This window comes from Mytilinidion resinicola (assembly GCF_010093595.1).
Source record: "Mytilinidion resinicola strain CBS 304.34 unplaced genomic scaffold BDZ99scaffold_10, whole genome shotgun sequence".
Taxonomy (NCBI): Eukaryota; Fungi; Ascomycota; class Dothideomycetes; order Mytilinidiales; family Mytilinidiaceae; genus Mytilinidion; species Mytilinidion resinicola.
Window position 1 is genome coordinate 468,579 of NW_022985446.1, and position 18,535 is coordinate 487,113.

The 18,535-nt window shown below is 53.0% G+C and overlaps 6 protein-coding genes across 6 annotated transcripts; 5 read left to right on the top strand and 1 right to left on the bottom strand.

Annotated features, from left to right (window-relative positions):
- The first annotated feature begins 1,466 nt into the window (after nt 1–1,466).
- Nucleotides 1,467–3,782, top strand: BDZ99DRAFT_463234 (uncharacterized protein). The gene has a single exon (XM_033720031.1). The coding sequence runs from the start codon at nt 1,485–1,487 to the stop codon at nt 3,594–3,596; it is 2,112 nt and encodes a 703-aa protein (XP_033576395.1). The 5' UTR covers nt 1,467–1,484; the 3' UTR covers nt 3,597–3,782.
- A 256-nt stretch (nt 3,783–4,038) lies between these two features.
- Nucleotides 4,039–5,128, top strand: BDZ99DRAFT_571255 (21 kDa subunit of NADH dehydrogenase; the record flags this gene model as incomplete). The annotated part of the gene is made up of 3 exons (XM_033728072.1): nt 4,039–4,068; nt 4,249–4,748; nt 4,840–5,128. 3 exons carry the CDS (start codon nt 4,039–4,041, stop codon nt 4,862–4,864), a joined length of 555 nt encoding a protein of 184 aa, XP_033576396.1. The 3' UTR covers nt 4,865–5,128.
- Nucleotides 5,129–5,307: 179 nt separating this feature from the next.
- On the top strand, nt 5,308–8,296 carry BDZ99DRAFT_571256 (uncharacterized protein; the record flags this gene model as incomplete). Its single annotated transcript, XM_033728073.1, has 4 exons — nt 5,308–5,521; nt 5,585–5,781; nt 5,836–6,086; nt 6,137–8,296. 4 exons carry the CDS (start codon nt 5,308–5,310, stop codon nt 7,911–7,913), a joined length of 2,439 nt encoding a protein of 812 aa, XP_033576397.1. The 3' UTR covers nt 7,914–8,296.
- A 1,357-nt stretch (nt 8,297–9,653) lies between these two features.
- BDZ99DRAFT_28486 (uncharacterized protein) lies at nt 9,654–10,318 on the top strand. Its single transcript, XM_033714037.1, has one exon. The coding sequence runs from the start codon at nt 9,676–9,678 to the stop codon at nt 10,099–10,101; it is 426 nt and encodes a 141-aa protein (XP_033576398.1). The 5' UTR covers nt 9,654–9,675; the 3' UTR covers nt 10,102–10,318.
- Nucleotides 10,319–11,253: 935 nt separating this feature from the next.
- Nucleotides 11,254–12,299, top strand: BDZ99DRAFT_388995 (aquaporin-like protein; the record flags this gene model as incomplete). The annotated part of the gene is made up of 3 exons (XM_033715608.1): nt 11,254–11,535; nt 11,590–11,890; nt 11,953–12,299. 3 exons carry the CDS (start codon nt 11,254–11,256, stop codon nt 12,297–12,299), a joined length of 930 nt encoding a protein of 309 aa, XP_033576399.1.
- Nucleotides 12,300–12,726: 427 nt separating this feature from the next.
- BDZ99DRAFT_531747 (BcNRPS1, nonribosomal peptide synthetase) lies at nt 12,727–17,993 on the bottom strand. The gene is made up of 2 exons (XM_033726464.1): nt 14,741–17,993; nt 12,727–14,684 (listed from the first exon to the last, which is right to left on the bottom strand). Exons 1-2 carry the CDS (start codon nt 17,796–17,798, stop codon nt 12,988–12,990), a joined length of 4,755 nt encoding a protein of 1,584 aa, XP_033576400.1. The 5' UTR covers nt 17,799–17,993; the 3' UTR covers nt 12,727–12,987.
- Nucleotides 17,994–18,535: the final 542 nt, after the last annotated feature.

The following is an 18,535-nucleotide window of genomic DNA, read 5'->3' on the forward strand; positions in this document are numbered from 1 at the left end:
CTTTATCAAACAGGTCGAGGGGCGGATAGCAGAACTCAGGGTTTCCCCGTTTCGCAATTCTGTGGCTGGGCCTCTGTTTACAGGCCTTTTGACGCTGAGGCCAACCTCTCCATTTTGTCAGATAGCCTCCCTCAGTCCCCTCATTGATCGTCAGTCCTTCTTACGGCGCTGTCGAAGTTACTCTCACCTCTGCCCTCGCTCCTCGAACCCGACCTTCAAGCCATTACTCCAGCGGACGGGATTCAACAACACAGCAATGAACCTGTAGTCGCACTCGGACCGACGACGGAGCCCTGCTTCAACCGTACCAGAGTTCTGACGTGTCGTTTGCCGTCAATATGGAGAGATCTCATCTCGTCACTTTATGGGCGGGTCTCCTGTCTCTCCTGCTGGTACCCGCCTCCGCGCAATTACCATACAATCCGACGCGCATACTTCAGAATAGTTCCTCGCTGTACATATTCCAACCGGCAACGGATGCGCAATTCCAACTCGACATACTGGACCTATCCACCTCGATTAAATCTTCCAATCTGAGCCCCAAGACGCTCTACTCCTCTCTGCCATTCCTCGACTCCAAAATCGCAAAGGCCTTCACCCCGGTACTCGACCATGGAGGGAACATTACCGTGTACACTGGGAGTTGCGCTGCTGGTGCTGAAGGGGCAGAACTCTGGACTTTCACGCCGGATCACTCGGATTCGAATGGCAATGGCAGTTGGAAACAAGAGCAGATAACACCGAAAGATGTGGGAAACAACAACGCAGTGACTGGCCCCAACTTCCTCAATGGCGGGGTATCCTTCTCCAGCCTAGTCAATAGCAATGCCTCGAATGTGGGCGCATACTTCTTTGGAGGCATGTGTCCCTTCGAAGATGCAACGCAGGATGCGTGGATGTCATCAGCGAACTATTCCAACCTCATGGTCAATATCGATCCAACTTCGACGGATAAGAGCATCGGCTACCAAATTGGCATCTCTACAAGCCGAGGGCCCCCTATACCTGAAGCAGGCTTCTCTATGACTGGACTGGATCCTAGCTACTGGAACGATACAGAAGGCGCCGAGACGGAGCAGCAAGATTTCGTGTTAGTCGGTGGGCATACAAGTCAAGCTTTCATCAACATGTCGCAAGTCGCGCTATTCTCTTTGCCGCAAGAGAGCTGGACTTTCTTGCCCATTGAACAACCAAACACCGAGCGAACCGACCTTGCCATCAGAACGGATGTCACAGAAATAGACCCTCGATCTGGACACACCGCTGTGCTTACCCCAGATGGACAGCGAATTGTGGTCTTTGGTGGATGGGTTGGGGATACTAGCACGCCCGCTGACCCTCAACTCGCGGTCCTTGACGTCGGCGAAGGGTATGGAGGTCAAGGTCAATGGGAATGGAGTGCCCCCGCCACGTCTGGTCCTAACCTTGCGAATGACGCGGGCATATATGGCCATGGCGCAGTAATGCTTCCCGGTGGAGTAATGATGGTAGCAGGTGGCTACTCGATTCCTGCCTCCTCGAACTCACGTCGCAAGCGCGCAAACGTCGCCCAAGCCGCAAACACGCAAGCCTACTTCCTCAACACGACGTCGAACACTTGGATATCCGAGTACTCTCCTCCCGCAAATGTTTCTGGAATGCCCGCAGAACAGAGCACTGGCCCTCTTTCTAAGACGTCGCAAAAGGCCGGCCTAGGCGTAGGAATCGGCATTGGTTGCGCAGCTGTTGTTGGCTTATTGGCGTTCTATCTTTGGTATAGTCGACGACTTAGGAAGCAAAGAGACTTCCGAGAAAAAGATCTGAGGGAGCTGGCTCTTGGTGCTCATCGCTACAACGCCGAAGGAGTCACACCGGGTGAGATTGACAGGCGAGGTGGGAGCATCGAAGCGGCTGAATATCTTGATGCGACTGGCCATGGTCCATACCCAGTAGATGTTACTCGATCGAAAAGTTGGAGGGGATCAGGAAATCAAGAAGCTGAGCGTACTGGTCTACTGGTGGAAATACCGAGTCCTACGAGAGGCCTTCGTCGAAGTTTGCCCGGACGCGGAAACCATCACCTTATCCCCAGATACGACGAGAGACGAGCGCAAGGACCTGGTGATATTCATCCTATTGACGAGCTAGAAGAAGAAGAGCAGGACGTTACGACTAAAGCGCCAGATATGAGCGAGCGAGCAGCTGTTAACCCTCTCCGAACATCCGCATTCGCGAATGCTCCGACTCTAGATCCGTTTACCGACCCGAACCCTCTAAGCAGCCATCCAGTCTCAGGCCTTACTCGAGACCTACTCACTCAGTCTGCTCCACCCTCTCCAGAACATGAAAATGCGGATCACCCTCGAGCTTGGTCGCCGGATTGGGACCTAGCTGCCAATGCACTTCTGGCTCGTGGCCCCAGCCCCTACACTGGCCGAGTTTCTCCGGACAAATCAGACCGCACAGGCTCGAATCTCAGCGAGCGAAGCACGCGTTCAAACCTTTCTTCGCGCTCTACTGGGGCAGGGAGCGTAGTTCGAAGCGTCTCCATTCGCTCGGCAGCTCTTTTGAACACCATGTCAAACCCGTTCACAACACCAGAGAACAGCCCCACCCGCGAGAAGCACCATCGACAGAGCGGCGGCTGGCAGAGTGCCCAAGATCCCCGTACCCGATCATTCACGAGTACGCGGCCGAGTACTGCGAACGGTGACGCAGACTCATTCATCACTGCGCGATCCAATTTCGGTCAACTCCAGGCTGAAGGCGAAGCGCTTCTCGGCGGTCGACCCGATACATCATACGAGTCGTCCTCAGGTTCCGTCGCCGGCTCAAACGGATACCCAGAAATGTCTGCCGCAACAACCACAGTGCTAACATCAGCAACCTCTATGGACTCTCGCCCCACCCGCGAACGCCGCAAGAGCTGGCTCGGTAGCGTACGCCGTGCTCTCGCCCGTTCAGCTGCAATCTCACCTCCGGAGGACCGCACCAAAAGCTTAACCGCCTCCGCTCCATACAGCGAGTGGACGGCTACCTCCCCTACTACGCCTAGTCAGGTCAGTCCAACCCGTAGTACAGCACCACCGCGCCGGGCAGCCTCCGACGCCAGCTTCTGGCGCTCGAAACGCGGCGCTCGCGACTGGGATATCGATATTGACGGCCCGTCTGAAGAAGGCAGACCTAAATGGCGGCGTAACAGCGGTGATGACTGGGGTGCTCCGGAGGATGAGGAGGCCAGACAAAAGGAACAGCAGGAGGCGGAGATGGACTGGGACGTTGAAGCAGCGGTAGAGGCAAGGGTCGTCCAGGTTAGCTTCACAGTCCCACGCACGAGGCTGCGGGTCGTCAATGCAGATGACGCGGCGAGCTTGAGGAGTGTGAGTGCGCTAAGCAGACTGGGAAGTGTTCGGAGTAAGAAGAGTGTAGAGAGGAGCGGAGGAAGTCGCGAGGACGTGAAAGAGGGCATTCAGGAGGTCTTGAACGAAGATCCTAGGGAAACAGTTCTAAGAACGCCATCTCCGCCTCCATCCCCGCCAAGATCTCCTCCACGACCAACGGGGAGTCCGGGCTCGAAAGTCGCGGAACGTGTGAAGATGTTCGAAGGGGGTTTGTAGATAAGATTGATGATTTGATTGGCGGCTTTCTTGTAGGTACTTGTAGGGTGGATCTTTGGACCTTCGCTTGGACAGCAGGATGGCGTTATGGAATGGGATCCGGTATACCTGGGGTTTTCTGAAGCGTGGTGTTTCAGCGCTGCTGTGGCAGGTTTTTAGACCCTGATTTTGCAATTAAGATACATTTAAATATTATGAGTCTTATGAGTGATGTGCGTACTGATTATTATACTGTAGAGCTATGGAGATGGGGACGAGCGGTGACGCTCAAAATCGTTTCGAGCATTGAGTGTCACGTGCTTCTTTGCCAAGCATTTCCGAAGTTCCACCCGAACGGCAGTCCGCAACCTCAACACAAGGCGTGAGCTCCCATCGCCGTCTCGCGCACCCATTGACCCATCTCAACTCCACCACTCGGCCGTGATCGAGGGTCTCAATCACCATGTCGAACAAGTCTCTTGCTGCGGCCAAGGTGCGTTGACCCTACCCGATTTCATCCTCACTCCGACCACATCATACTCCTCAACCTCCCCTCCCTCTCCGCAACCCTTGCTATGCCCTCATCTCCAAAGAACCACCCTTGAATCTAGAAAATCAACGTGGCTTTCCCCATCCGTAGCTCCCTCAGCTAATCCAGCTTCCTCCCGCACAGAAATACACCGTCCAACCCCGCGGCATCTATGCCTTCATCAACCGCCTCTTCGCCGTCGACCCCCAGCGCAGCACCGGCGTACCACTGAACCCGCAATTCCGCAACCCGCCGCCGGGCGCCAACCCGCCCGCCGACTACGACGACCCGACGACCGTGCCAGCCGCGGATCTGGCGGACAACCCGTACTGGAAGCGCGACGTGCGGCGGCGGTACCCGCAGCTGAGCGTGGTCGACCAAGCGACCAGCGTGGGGCTGCTGAGCGTGGGGAGCGCGGGCAGGGAGAAGGTCGAGTTGATCGGGGAGGCGGGACAGAAGCAGCTGGTGGCTGTGCAGGAGGAAGGGCAGAAGGGCCTGGCGGCGTTCTTTGAGAAGGAGAAGGGCGTCGCGAAGGATGTGCTGGGCCCCGGGGGGATGCCGCCGCTGCCGAGTGGGGCGTGGGCTGGGTCGGTGGAGGGGGTCAAGCGGTATGAGATGCCGGAGGAGCAATCGTATACGGCCGAGTGAGTAGTTTCTCTGCTGTGGTTATGGTGTGGAGGCCTTCGAAAAGAAGAGGCTGGTTTGCGGTTGATTGTAGGCTAACGTTTGATTTAGTTACCCGTGCAGAACTTTCCAGTAAGCGGCGTTGAAGATGCGTTTGTGGGTGGGTAGAAAGAAACAGCATGGACGTGGTTGTACATAAGAGTGAATATGCTGCTTCTCATTGAAAACTTAAAGATTAGATTTTTATGGCAGTGTTTTGTTGATATTTGTTTACCGTAGTCGCCATATAAGGGCAGCAGTTGACGAGATGTGGCCCAAGGTTACCAGCCGTCAACTGTGGTCTGCTTCGATTCCTTTCCCGACATCGTAGAAAAAGGTTTCCCTAGCTCGCTTTCGTCCCATCTTCTTTTCATCCCATCTCCCGTTTATCCCATCCTCGCGTGTTATGACGTCGCGCGTTGTAGAGTTTCCTCGCTCGCGTGGTCACCCTACGCGACCCTTTCGCATCTCACCTCTCCTTGCTCTTCACCAACCTCACCACACCGCCTGCGCACAACCACCACCCACCGTCTCCGCACCATGGCGACGCCGTCTCCGCAGAGGCAAGTCGCGTCGGAGCACGACGTCATCTTTGCCTGCTCTATCTGTCAAGCAACGCTTTCGGAGATCTACGAGAAACCTGAGAGCGCGCGGGGCCTGCGCGATGGCCACAGTCCGGTCGATCGCGTTGTCACTAAACTCTGGCTGACAGAATGCGCCCATCTTACCTGTAGCAAGCACTTGCCGGGCGGCGGTACGCACCTCACCCTCTCTCGCGTCCTGAAGCGATGCGATGTCCCGTTGCTGATCACTACAGGCGCGCCATTCCACCCAGCAGGCCAACAACCAACGGCGCCGTGCCCTTTCTGCCAACAGACCAAGGGCGAATCTACACCGAAGCGGCTCTTTGCTATTCGTAGTCGCAAGGACTATGATCCCCTGCTTCCGAAAGTGTGGTTTAAGGTCCCGCCCATCTCGCTTGATAATAGTACGGTTGAGATGGAGGGTCTTCGAGTGAGCACCTCCTCGCCAACCTAGCGCCAACGAATCACTGACGTATACCGATAGTTTCATTACACCTCCCTTCTCAGATTCAGCGCCCAGACGCACTTCAAGCTTAGAGAAACTCAGAAGCTCCTGGAAGAGACATTGACGGGAGCTGAGGCCTTTGAAAAGGCTGCGAATGAGGCGACCGAGGAGATACTGAAGCTGAAATGCGAGAATGAGCAGCTGAAAGGCATAGAGGTGGCGGTGAAGCGATGGGAAGCCCGAACCCCTACTATCAAACACTACTTGGCCGGCTACACCAAACTCTGCAGGTAAGTTTTGACGGCAGCAGTTACTGAACATTAGGCTGATCGTTTCCTAGCGAGAACAAAATGCTCAGAGAGAAGCTGAGAGGCGTTGGATACAACATCCCCGAAGGACGATACGCGCCGCCTGGAGATAATGAAGGCCGGCCTCGGCTGTCGCCAGAAGGTGCTCAGGAAATCCAACAAGATTTAGGCCTACTGAGCGACGAGAGTGTATTAGCCAGATACCGGGACACCTACGCGCAGTACAAGAACCAGAAACTTGCTCCCGCTGGAATTGTCCATACTGGCACTGGGAGCCACCATGTGTCGACTTCAGTACTTGGAAACTCAACAATGGTCGAACGCTCAGCGAACCGTAGCGACCCATCAGATGCTTTGATAGTCAAAGCTTTCAAACGAAAGAGACTGGATTCGTCGCATGACCTTAGCAAAGTGGACAATCGCCAGTATGAAGTCAAGCCTCGAATTGAGAGTCGGGAACAAATGCCTCCGCCTCCTAATCGTCTTTCAAAAGTTCAAGAAGAATCTCCAAGAAAGTTCCCGGTGAGCAGGAATGGGGGCCATGGCTATAGTACCGGCCAGACTAAGCGCAGTCCCGAGCTTCAGGTTTTCGAGGGTGATCAATGGCAGAGCCTGGTGGGACCGGACCGCATGCAGCATGTCGAGCGCCCGATGCAAGACAGGAGCGCAACCAGCCTGCGAAACCTGACTGTCGACAACAGATTACACGTTCCTTCGCCGCAGTTGAGGCACGTTCAGAGTGATTCGAGACTTCGCGAATCTGCTAGAGCCAGCGTGAATCTGCCTATCAAGTCGCCGCTGAGACGTCTAGATCGTCCGCCAACCTCGATGCAGCAGGATTCTTTCTCACAGCCGAATGAGAGCACTTCTCGTCACATAGAGGAGACTTCACGGAACAAACCCTGGATTAGGGACACACGTGCGAGCCCACGGTATGAGCAAGGTCACCCAATACAACAAACGTCATGGACGCAGCCTGCATATATGAATGACCATCAATGGTATGGCGAAGACCATCAAACTGCGTCCCAGCAATACTTTCCGCCTAGAAACGACCTAATACTGACCCAGAACGGTTTCAGCACCGAGAAACCCTTCCCCGGAGCGAACCATCCCACTATAACCGGCGTCCTTGATCCTAGAACTCCTGCGCCGAAGCGGACCATCAATGTCAATCTAGCTGATTCAGTCACTAGCCCGTTTTTCCGGAGCACATCCGTCGATCCTATTCCAAACCGAACTCGTCCAGTCCAGGAGCCCCAGATTATCCGCCCAGTCTTGCCGGACGCCACGCAAGGATATCTTATAGCTCCTACTCAATCACGCTTTGCCGAGCCTCGCAGCTTGAACGGCCTTTCGTTCATCAACTCACCACAAAACTCCAACAATGTGCCAATATACGAAGACCGCGCGCCGATTTCTGATCCAAGACTGACTCAGCCTGCTGTTGTTTATCCTAGCCCGCGCGAAAGCCAAGGTTTCTTCACTAGACCCGACTCCCATCGGTCGACTTTCTCGCAACACGACGCTGTTCCACCTTCAGGCCAATGGTACGCCCAAAAGCTCCACCCTCTTCCATCAGCAATGCCTTCGATGATGCATGCTACCGCTCCGAGCCGATCTGCTTCCCGATCGTCCAGTCGATATCCAGGCGACAACGCACTGCTGTTCACCGGTGCCAAAATCGGAGGCGCGTCATCCATTTCCGGCCGCCGTCCTGTAACCCATCAGCGCTCGCTTGCTAGCCTGAACCCGCCTTCCCGCGGCATCTTCTCTTCGTATCAGGGCATGAGGAGCGTTAGGAGGTAAATGTCGTTCCCCAGCAACTTCCCACCTTGATCTTGATTTTTTTCAAACCTCCCTTTACGCTTGATTTCTCGCTTTCCTATTTGCGATTTGCGGCTGTCTCTCTCCCTGGGCGGTTTTGGATGGGGCGCATGGGCACGCGTTATACAGCTCAGATATATCAGAGGGTCGAGGAATAATGAGCATTCTTGGCCTTCTGCGTGTCTGGTGTTGCTTGTGTGACCTGGTGTCCCCTCCGTTGCGGATATGCGGTCGCTAATGGCGCCTTTTGCGGATGCGCTGAGTTTTGGAACCTGGCTAATGGAAGTAGATCTACGTCGGCTTTTCTGAGGAAGGTAGGCTCGAAGCTCTCGTTGAAGGAGAAGAATGGGGAGGCTAGGTAGGTGGGGTTTGGATGGGGTTGGGTAGGGGGTTTGGATGAGGAGGGAGAGTTGGACGTTGTAGGTTTTGGTTGTAGTTTTAGTATGAGAATGGAACTTGTGGATTTTGTGTGGGTTTTGGGAATGTGATGGGTGGTGAGGTTGCTTGGTGAGGCTTGAACGGACCGCGGTTCCGGAAGTGCGTGTTTCAGGTCGTCGGAGGCATGTTTATGGCACTATGTGTAGGGCGTTGGACTCATCCTAGAAGGTTTTAACGGTTGTCAAAGTGCTTTTGAGAGGGGCCTGATTTGGCGCGTTGTTATTGATCCGTTTGACAGACGTTGCGAATCGGCCTTTCGTTTTGAGCGTTTTGGAGACTGCATGCCGACGTCAGGTATACCCCTAACCACTCGGAAAAGTTGAGGCTGACGTAACGTGAAAGACGTTGGGAATTAGAGGATTATGCTGTGGCTTTTGCGCGACCTCAGATTCCGTACTTTACGCTCAGTGGGATACAATACATACCCCGATTTACAACGTCGACTGAAGCGTTTTGAACAACCTCAAAAGGTACGAGTGCACCTCTACGCCTATTACAATCTTTTGGCACGGAGGTAAAGCGGCAGACATCGCAAATCTGCCTCCCTGCTCGATGCTAATTAAGTAGACACTCTGATTCACGCTTTTTATTAGAGAGTTTGAACGGCGACTGGAGATGTAGGCACACCTCTGTACCTTATCAAAATTAACGGCTTGCATGTAATAATTGTACCCTTGTACATTAGCTTCGTCTTTTCCAGGTTCTTGATATCCACAGACATGCTTCCGACCTTTTTGACAACCACCATATTACGAGCTGTTCGCTCTCGGTTGAAACACAGTAAGTTATGCGTTTTGACAGGCATCCCGATTCTTCGTTTAGATTTGAAGTATTCGCTACACCCTCGCAGTCTCCTGGCCCACTCCGATCTACTAACACTATCCGCAAAACGCCGTCACAGCTTTGATCGATTGTGATATAGATGGATGACCTCGCAGTCATGCACGCCTAACTGTTCTAGAAGCTTTGTGTAGATTTCCGAGTTTGTTGACCCCGGCATTATGATAATAGAGGAATGTAGTATGGGTGAGAAGTGCTAGCCGTGTAGTCCAGATCACGTGATATATCTGCAACGACTTTCAAAGTGAATAGCAATATAGAACGAACTCTAAGACAGAATCGAATAGATGTAACTACCAATCATTAGCGTCCAATTTCCAAACCAAGGCCTCCTTCCCCAACCTGCCGATAGCAACCCCGGCCAAAGCCCAGCGCTGACACGAGTCAGCAAGCGCTCACCTCAAAACCTCACAGACCCTCCTCCTCCTCCTCCACACCCATCCCATCCCACCCCCAAAACCCCAAAATGCCACCCCCCTCCCCCCTCCCATCCCTCTTCCTCGCCGAAGCCCTCCTCAAAGTCGCCGGCGGCGCCTACTTCCTGCTCTCCCCAACCACAATCCTAACCCTCACCTCCACACCCCCCTTCCCAGCCTCCGCGCGTATGCTGATCCAGCATCTCGGATCCCAGACGCTGGCGTTCAGCGTCCCGCTTTTCCTGGCGGCGAGGAGCACGCCGCGGGCGGTGGCGAGTCGCAGGATTGTGTATTGGGCTGTTCTTGCGCGAGAAGGGTTTTTGATGGGGACGCTGTTGTGGCAGATTTGGGGGTTTGACGGGGGGAGGGAGGGAGAGTTTACGAGGGAGGGGCTGTGGAGGTGGGTGGCGGAGCTGGCGCCGTTTGTGGTGGGGAGGGTGTGGGTGCTTGGGTGGAGGGGGGAGTGGTTTGAGTAGAAAGGTTCATTAGTGCGTTGAGAGGTTGGGATGTAGGGGAGGAGATTCGAATATATGGCAGGGTATACACGGAGACTTTTGATGAAGTGAGTGCAGATTTTTAAGATAGAAAAAGGAACTTGGATGACTACATCGAGATACTGTACGAATAAACGAGTAGCTCTAACGAACGCACTTAAAAGCTAGTCCGACGGCCTTCCGGATCCTCGCCTTGAGGATGCTGGTTACATTGCGTATTGCCGTAGTAGCTATTTCCGAGCTATCCGCCCGAGTGAAGTGGTCCGTGGCGCGGATATAGGCAATTTGATATGAGTAAGTCACGAGATCCTCACGTGATTGAGCTGTCTGACATCTTCGATGTCCAACATGTCAAAATTCATGTCGGCATCGTTTTTAAAGGGTGGTCGTTTGCATCGATGCCCCAGTAATGTCCGATGATGATCCCGTCATCGCTTTTTCTGACGGCGATCTTTCAACGAGGACAAACGCCACCGCCGTCATGCACCGTGGAGATCATTCGAGGACGCGTTTCTCGATGCTTATCGATAACCCTATTTCCCCAGCTCTCACCGCGGCTTGGTCCTTGCGATGATCAGGGAGGTGATCTTTCATCTTGGCCCCACACCACGAAGACCGCCTTCGGGTACACCACCTATCAACACCACATCCGGCCCTCTGCATTCCTCACGTAGCTGTCCACGCATTTTATCGCTTCTCCATGGCAATGTCGAGCGGCCCGATTGGAGGCCATGCCGTGTATGCAAGCCGCGGGGACATGTCCACTTCTTTCACTACTGGCCGTTGAACTTTGAACGACACCACTCCATGGAGCCCGAGGAGGGGTAGATGACATGTGGACTGGCTGAGCGCCACCTCCGTAGCGCGCAGAGTGGGGACCCTTACGCACTATTAGGTCTCGGTCTCAGCCGCGCTATCCATTTTGATAATCATTCTTCCCTTTCTCCCTCTGCTCTCTTCTGTTATGAGGCGTTGGGGTGATTTGGAACCCTCTTTGCGTTCCCCATCTCCGTGACTGCACCCGCTCACGAGAGAGGACTGCTCGACATATCCAATATGGCACGCAACATTTTGCCCTTCCACAAGGGCGAGAAGGGCCCAGCTGATCCTAATCACCATTCGAAAAGCCGGCCTATGTCATTCCTCTCTAACCGAATGCGAAACGAAATCGTAGCTACCGCTGCAGAGTTCGCCGGCACCTTCATGTTTCTGTTCTTCGCGTTTGGAGCTACCCAAGTTGCCAATACTGCGGCTGTTGTTTCCAACGGTGCGGCTGGGGAGAGCCAGACAACCCACTCCATCACCCAGGCCCCAAACACCAATGTCCTACTTTTCATCAGCCTCGCCTTCGGTTTCTCTTTGGCCATCAACGTATGGGTGTTTTTCCGTATCAGTGGAGGCATGTTTAATCCTGCTGTAAGTAATGAGCTATATTATTTCAAGAAATTAGTCTAATCGCGAGATTCGTAGGTGACCCTTGGACTGTACCTCATAGGGGCCATCAACGGACTTCGCGCTATTCTGTGCTTCTTCGCACAAATGTTCGCTGGTATGGCTTCAGCCGGGGTTGTATCAGCTATTCTCCCGGGAGAGCTCAACGTCTCCACCTCGCTCGGCGCCGGCACCTCGATAGCTCAAGGCGTATTTCTCGAAATGTTCCTCACCGCACAACTCGTCTTTACAATTTTCATGCTGGCGGCGGAGAAGCACAAGGCTACGTTTTTGGCGCCAATCGGCATTGGTCTTTCGCTCTTTGTAGCAGAGATGATGGGTAAGCCCTATTAAATGATACCACCCATGATGAGGAATTGATTCACTAATGTTCCTTTCCAGGCGTTTTCTTTACCGGCGGCTCCCTCAACCCTGCCCGTAGTTTTGGCCCCGCTGCTGTCGTCCACTTCTTTCCCGGCTACCACTGGATATACTGGCTGGGCCCTTTCATGGGTACGCTATTGGCGTTTGGCATGTACAAACTTGTCAAGACTGTCGAGTACCAGACCGTCAACCCAGGTCAGGACTTCGATGACCACGAGGCTGAACTGTTCCACCCGCCGGATGACCCCGAGAACGCGGAGCAGGTCGCACGACCGAACGTTGCTGCAATTGCTGCTGAAGAGGCTATCAGGCAGGCGAGTTCGAGTCCTGAGAGGAACAGGAGTAGTATACAAGAGACACTATAAGTGGCTTGTTGAGGAGAAGCTCATCAGATGGAGATGACTTTGGAAGACTGATTACATTAGCGAGCGGAATACTTCGGATTTTATATCATAAACTTGCGCAGGATTTAGTGTCTTAGGTATTAGCAATAGAAAAGGATGGGGTTTAGCTAGCGTTGCTGTTTCTTCTTTTCTCGACGCAGATTTTCGAAAGCAACGGCCGCGTAATCGATAGCTCTAACGAAAGGGTCCATGAACGAGCTACAATTCATCCTCCGTATTTTTGATTCAGCTTTTACTGTGCAAGATGCTGCAGTAGCGCATTAGTTAACTTTTCAACTATGGGGCATACGGTAAACACGTGATATACGTTAGCTGAAAGTAGCTAGCTCCAAAAGTGAAACATAATCTCCCGACCCGTGACCTCTCGCTCATCCATACAAGCAAAAGGCCACCCGTCAATCTCTCAAGCACAGTCGCATCTTAAGTCCAAGAGTATCTCGCGTATGTGACAAAGGCTTCACATTGCCCAGCTGAGCGAGGGTCCTGGGAAGGCCCTGGTAGGTCTAAGGAGATTCTCACCGATTGTCGTCACATTGATCTCAAAAAGTAATTTCAAAGGAACAAGGATTCAATTGATATATGCTCCATACTCCTTTATAAGATGCTCAGTCAGAACACTCCGCGTTATTAGCAATGAACCTTTCCTAATTCAGTGCTGAAAGACACTGAAATCCTTGCCAAAGAAAGCCACAGTCTTGTCACTTTCTTCGTTTTCATCATCCTTCACATTCCTTAGCTTTTCTTTCATAGCCGTGTATCCTACACCGGTGGTAATGAGGTGCAGCGCCTCCTTGATCAAGCCTTCAATCCTGCTAATCTCTGGTTTTAAGATACAGGTGCTGTCGTACTCGAGCCTCATCAACACGCAATCGTCAGAAACAGCCATGAACTCAACCAGCAGCATGAACTTGGAGCCGCTCGTGTATGTTATGAGAGGCTTTAACCCTTCAATTGGCAGTTTCGCTGCGGTTCGGTCATCGTGGAAAGTTACCATGATATCTAGAAGCGCATGGTTGGGGAAATCTGGCTGAGCTTCGCCCACGGCCTGGAGAAGCTGGTTCCATGGGATTGCGTTCGCGACGGCGGATTGGCTAGATGCTTGAACGCTTTGCAGGAAGGAGCGTCCCTGGTCGTTATGTTGAATACGTATTGGAATAGGCTCTAGGAACAGTCCGACGGTGTCCAAGTCCTCTGCTTGACGGTTGAAATATGGACCACCTAAGACGATATCGGTGCTATGACTTTCAGCCTGTAAGGCTAGAGCGACTGCAGCAAGGGCCATTTGGTGCAGAGTCACCTTAGCCGTTTCTGAGTGCTGGATAACCCGTCGGGCCAGCGCTGTTGACAACTGAATGAGGCGAGTTTGGCCGCTGTAAGTAGTCCTTTTTGGAACCTTAGAGACCATATGCTGACTGGAGTTGCTGCCTTGGAGATAGTCTTGCCACCAATTTTGTTGTGCGGAAGTAGCTGATGCACTCCAGTTCATCGTATCCGCATATCGTCGATCAACCTTTGGAAGACCGTTCCCATTGTAAAGCTCCATGACCTCTCTCAAGACCACTTGAAGGGTTGTCAGGTCAGCAATGATGTGGCTCATCGAAACAAGCATCATCTTTTCAGAAACCAGCACGCGGACTGGATGCTGGCGTCCGAGATAAAAGGGCCGATTAACCTCCCGCCAGAGATCAAACTCTTCGACTCGTGCGACTTGCGGACAATACCTAGCATATGACCTTCTCACCCTCTCAGCACGGCTTTCATCCCGATTGTATCGACTACGGAAAATGTGATGTCGAGCCAGGACGGCATTCCAAGATGCGGTCAGGTGATCCAAGTCAATCTGATTGGGACCCAAGGCACAAGCAAATGTTACGTTGAAGGCCGATGAACCTTGCTTGATCTCATACTTCTCGAACCATTCCGCTTCGATGGGAGAGACGTTGTTCCTTCCGAGCGACTTCATGTCCGATTCAGCCGGTGCCGCGCTTGATTGAGAGCGAAAATGATCCACGACTGCTGCCATCTCGCAAAGGTTGACGGCTTGGATGACCTTGGCGGTAGGAATACGAACTTCGAAGACTGTCGACAACTTGCTGGCTAGACGCAGTTGAAGCACGGAATGCCCTCCTAGGTTAGCGAAGTTCGATTCTGCAGTCACTTTCTCTGTGGCGGGAAGAGCCAGCAGCTGCTTCCAGACCTGGACAATAGTGGTCTCCGTGGCTGACATGGGCTTGGAGGCTGGCACAGCTTGCGAAGCGGCCCCGCACTGAACAGCAATCTCCTTATAATCTAGCTTACCGGCCGGGGTCATTGGGAATTTAGCTACAGCGCTGATAACTCTCAGAACTACACAATTTGGTAAGTTATATTCACAGTTTATCGAGGCCTTTGGATGCACATACCTGCATGGATAGGGAGAACTCTCGTAATTCTCGACCGCACATCCGAAATGTCAAGCGTTTCGGGCTGCACCATGGCCACGAGGTAGTCATCCTTGGGGCAAATAGCGACGGCAGTGGCTTCTGGAATTGCCTGTGCCACTCGCATCTCAATATCATTCAAATCAGTGCGATATCCGCGCAGCTTGATCTGTCGATCATTTCGACCAAGACACTCGACCTCCCCAGCATGGTTGAACAGGCCGCGGTCGCCAGTGCGATACATCATCTCTCCAGGACACTTGCAGACGGAATCGGGCAGGAACTTCTCAGCGGTCAGCTCAGCTCGGCCAATGTATCCTCGAGCAACTTGGACGCCAGCGCAGTAGATCTCTCCGACCACACCTGGCGGCACAAGCTGTTGGTTCCGATCGAGGATATAAACTCGTGTGGTCGGGTTTGGAGGACCTATAGTCACGCGTCGCCCCGGACGAAGGGGCTGAATCGTGGCTCCGCAGGTAGCTTCGGTCGGGCCGTACATGTTGTACATGTTCTTGCTCTTGGACCAAATGTCATTGACATATTGCGGCATGGGCTCACCCACTACATATACGGTCTGGAGTTCCGGAAAGTCTTCAGGCTCGAGAATTTTCGCCACCGATGGAGTAAGGATCGCTGCGGTCGCCTTCCTAAGATGCGAGAATGGATCGATGCCATCAGCGAGGACAAGCGCGCCACCGTATGAAAGCGCAGAAAAGATCTCATGAATGCTGCCATCGAAGGCCGGCGACATAAGTTGAGAGATCTTCTGCCCCGGTGCGGAAAAGAATCTGACTTCCGGATCCTTTTGGAAGGCTACCAACCCGGCATGATGGCACATGCACCCCTTGGGCTTACCAGTAGATCCCGACGTAAAGCAGAGGTACGCATTGTCATCAGGTCGTGGTGTCGACCGGTGAGGCAGCAGGTCCGCATGCGAACCCTCACGTACAATCTCCTCGACTGAGAGACAAAAGCTGCATGCGTCGGGCTTTATACTCTTCTGAGTCTCTTCCGGTGTCAGAAAGATCCTGGCTCCTGCAGTTTGGAAATTCATATTTCGGATATGATCGGGCAATCCAGCGTCTTGCGCGGAATAGACCGCACCGGCCTTCAGGACACCATATATAGCGACAATCCAGTTAATTGATCGATCAGCGTGGACACAGACAACCTCGCCCGGTTCGACATGGCCCTGTAAACGCTTCGCAAGTATGCTTGAAAGCCGATCTAGCTCGGCGTATGTCATGGCGACAGCGGCTTTCTCAAGAGCAATGTCGCTAGGGTTTTGTCCAGCAGCCTTTTCGAAAAGCGTGACGAGGTCGTCCTGGATCGATGAAAGCGAAGTTTCTTGGGTGTTACAGTTTCCAAAGCGCATCAGAGTGTCTCTACATTCATGAGTCAAGAGTTTGGACATGCGATCACCCATTGTTCGATTAGGCGAGCGCAGTAGCAGGATAGCTCTGCGGAAGTGGTCGGCGAGCAATTGCATGTCTTCGATGGCGTACTTGGATGGCTTGAAGCAAAGACGCAAGGTGCCTTTGGCGCTCATGTACACCGATAGAGGCATATCTGGAATCACTCTGAACCAGGAGGTTCTGATGGGCCGCACGGCATGGTCGTCGGGTGCTTCCATATCAAATTCCATCGCTAGAGCAGACGCGAACGTCCTGGTGTAGCCATCCTGTGGCGAGGAACACTGGACGCTTTGCAGCGCAACCGAGTGGGTAAATACGGATTGCAAATAATCGGCGACAGACTGCGTTGGATCGATCGAGGCGTGGAAAGGCAGTGTGTTGATGAGTGGACCAACAGTATCATCCGCGCCAGCAACAGGAAGATTGCGACCCGAGAGCACGGTGCCGAAGACAACAGATGCCGAATCGGTGTACATGGAGAGCACCATGGCCCACGCAGCTTGGTACCAGGCTGCCAACGAAACGCCTGCCTGTTGAGCTGCCGTGGATACCTTATTAATAGGAATGGTAAAGGAGATGTTTGCGATGGCAGCAATTCGATCCGTCGAGCTGGGCTCTTGGAGAGCAAGATCCCCAACAGGCTGAGGGTGCTTCTCCATTTCTTTTCTCCAGAAGGCCTGGTTTGCTTCACGACTGGAGTGCTGAAGAGCTTGAATGTCTTTGGTTACGCTGCTAAACGAGGTACCAGGTGTAATGTGCTGGCCCATGACAAGCCTTCGGAGCTTTCCGTACATCAATTGCGCGGACATGCCGTCTATGAAGGCATGATGAACCCGCCAGACGATAGTGCTTGTGCCTGAGGCAGGATAGGTGATGCAGTCGAATGTGTACTCCATGTTCTCAGGCGCCACGTCTTTAGCAAGCTCGGCCCGATACTTTGACTCAGAATTACACACAATATCGTTCCAGCGGAAAGGTACTGAGAGGTTTTCGTTCGCCTGTAACGTTTCAGGATCGAAGATGGTACGAAAAATCGGCTCAGATTCGATGACGGTCCGCCACGCAGCCTTCATGACTGGCACATCGCTGGTGTTGTATGTCTCGAAGAAGTTGATGATATTGGTACCGGGGTTCTTTCTGTAACTATGGAGAAAAGAAAGTTGCATCTCGGACATGGAAAACGAAGTTGGCGTGGAAAATTGCGGGACTGAGCCATGCCGGATGGAGTCTTGCATAGACACTTGAGCCATGACTTCTTGGATGGATTTCCGCCGAGCGGTTGGTGAACGCGGTGAACATGGCGAAGGGTGGAATAAAAGAGTGGCTGAAGAACAAAGCTCGATCAGGCTTTTGCATAAGAGAATTTTCGAGATGGGCAGATGGATGCCATCTTTCTTGCAAGCAGCAGATAGCTTCACAGCAAGAAGCGAGTGGCCGCCGAGGTTGATGAAGCTGCTGGATCTATCAAGACTGACAATAGGGAGTTCGAGAAGACGAGCGACATGTCCAAGAACAGTGTCTGCCAGCAAGACAGAGGAGGGAACGGCGCGAACGGTGATAGACGGACGGGACGAACGCCGCAGCATGCGGACGACGGCGTCTGGTGTATCGGAAGCGCAGCGCATTTTGATTGCTTTCTAAAGAAGGTGATGAAGGGCTGTGATGATGATTTGGACCGCGCATCGTGATGCCTTTTGTATAGCGTTTTCCACATACATCTCCCCTCGAACCTCCTTCCAGATCCCCAGATGCGCATCCTAAATCCGGTCTCAGCCACAGCATCGACCCCGATTACGGCATTCTCACCGCTCCCTTTCATCAAATTCTCACGATGGGGATACAGACTCGGGGTGACTTCGAGTGCTCTGACTTTTGTTCCCCGTCTCTAGGTCCATTGGGTCCTCACGGCGACCATAGGGCTGCAGGATCAAACGTCAACCTAGTGTCAGTGCCAGACATGTATTACCGACGCTAAAAATACGAAGGCAAGCCTCCCGACGAAACGTTTCCTGGGATGAATTGCCGATCGGAGCCGACGTCAGCGTTCCAGATTGCATATGCTGCAGTGCGATTGAGCATATGGCCACGTCGTGTTACCGGATCCGACATAAACACCCTGACGAGGAGGCTTACAACCAGGCGGTTGGGGCTGGCATGTTGTGCGACCAGATCGGATATTAAGATCCTGGGCACGATGACAGAACGTTGTGCTACCCGGTCCGGACTTGCCCTAGCTGAAGCTCCGTGATGTGGAAGTTTATTATTTCTGTCTCGGCCATGCCATCAGATTTCTGAAATTCGTTCTGACAAGTTGTCTTGATCTCTTTGAAAGTATTTACTTCTTCGCATTGTCTCGCATCAA

Coding starts and splice junctions, on each gene's coding strand:
- BDZ99DRAFT_463234 (XM_033720031.1), top strand. CDS start 1,485: ATGGTAGCAGGTGGCTACTCGATTCCTGCCTCCTCGAACTCACGTCGC.
- BDZ99DRAFT_28486 (XM_033714037.1), top strand. CDS start 9,676: ATGCCACCCCCCTCCCCCCTCCCATCCCTCTTCCTCGCCGAAGCCCTC.
- BDZ99DRAFT_531747 (XM_033726464.1), bottom strand. CDS start 17,798: ATGCGCTGCGCTTCCGATACACCAGACGCCGTCGTCCGCATGCTGCGG. Junction 14,685..14,740: donor AGTTCTCCCTATCCATGCAG/GTATGTGCATCC, acceptor CAAATTGTGTAG/TTCTGAGAGTTATCAGCGCT.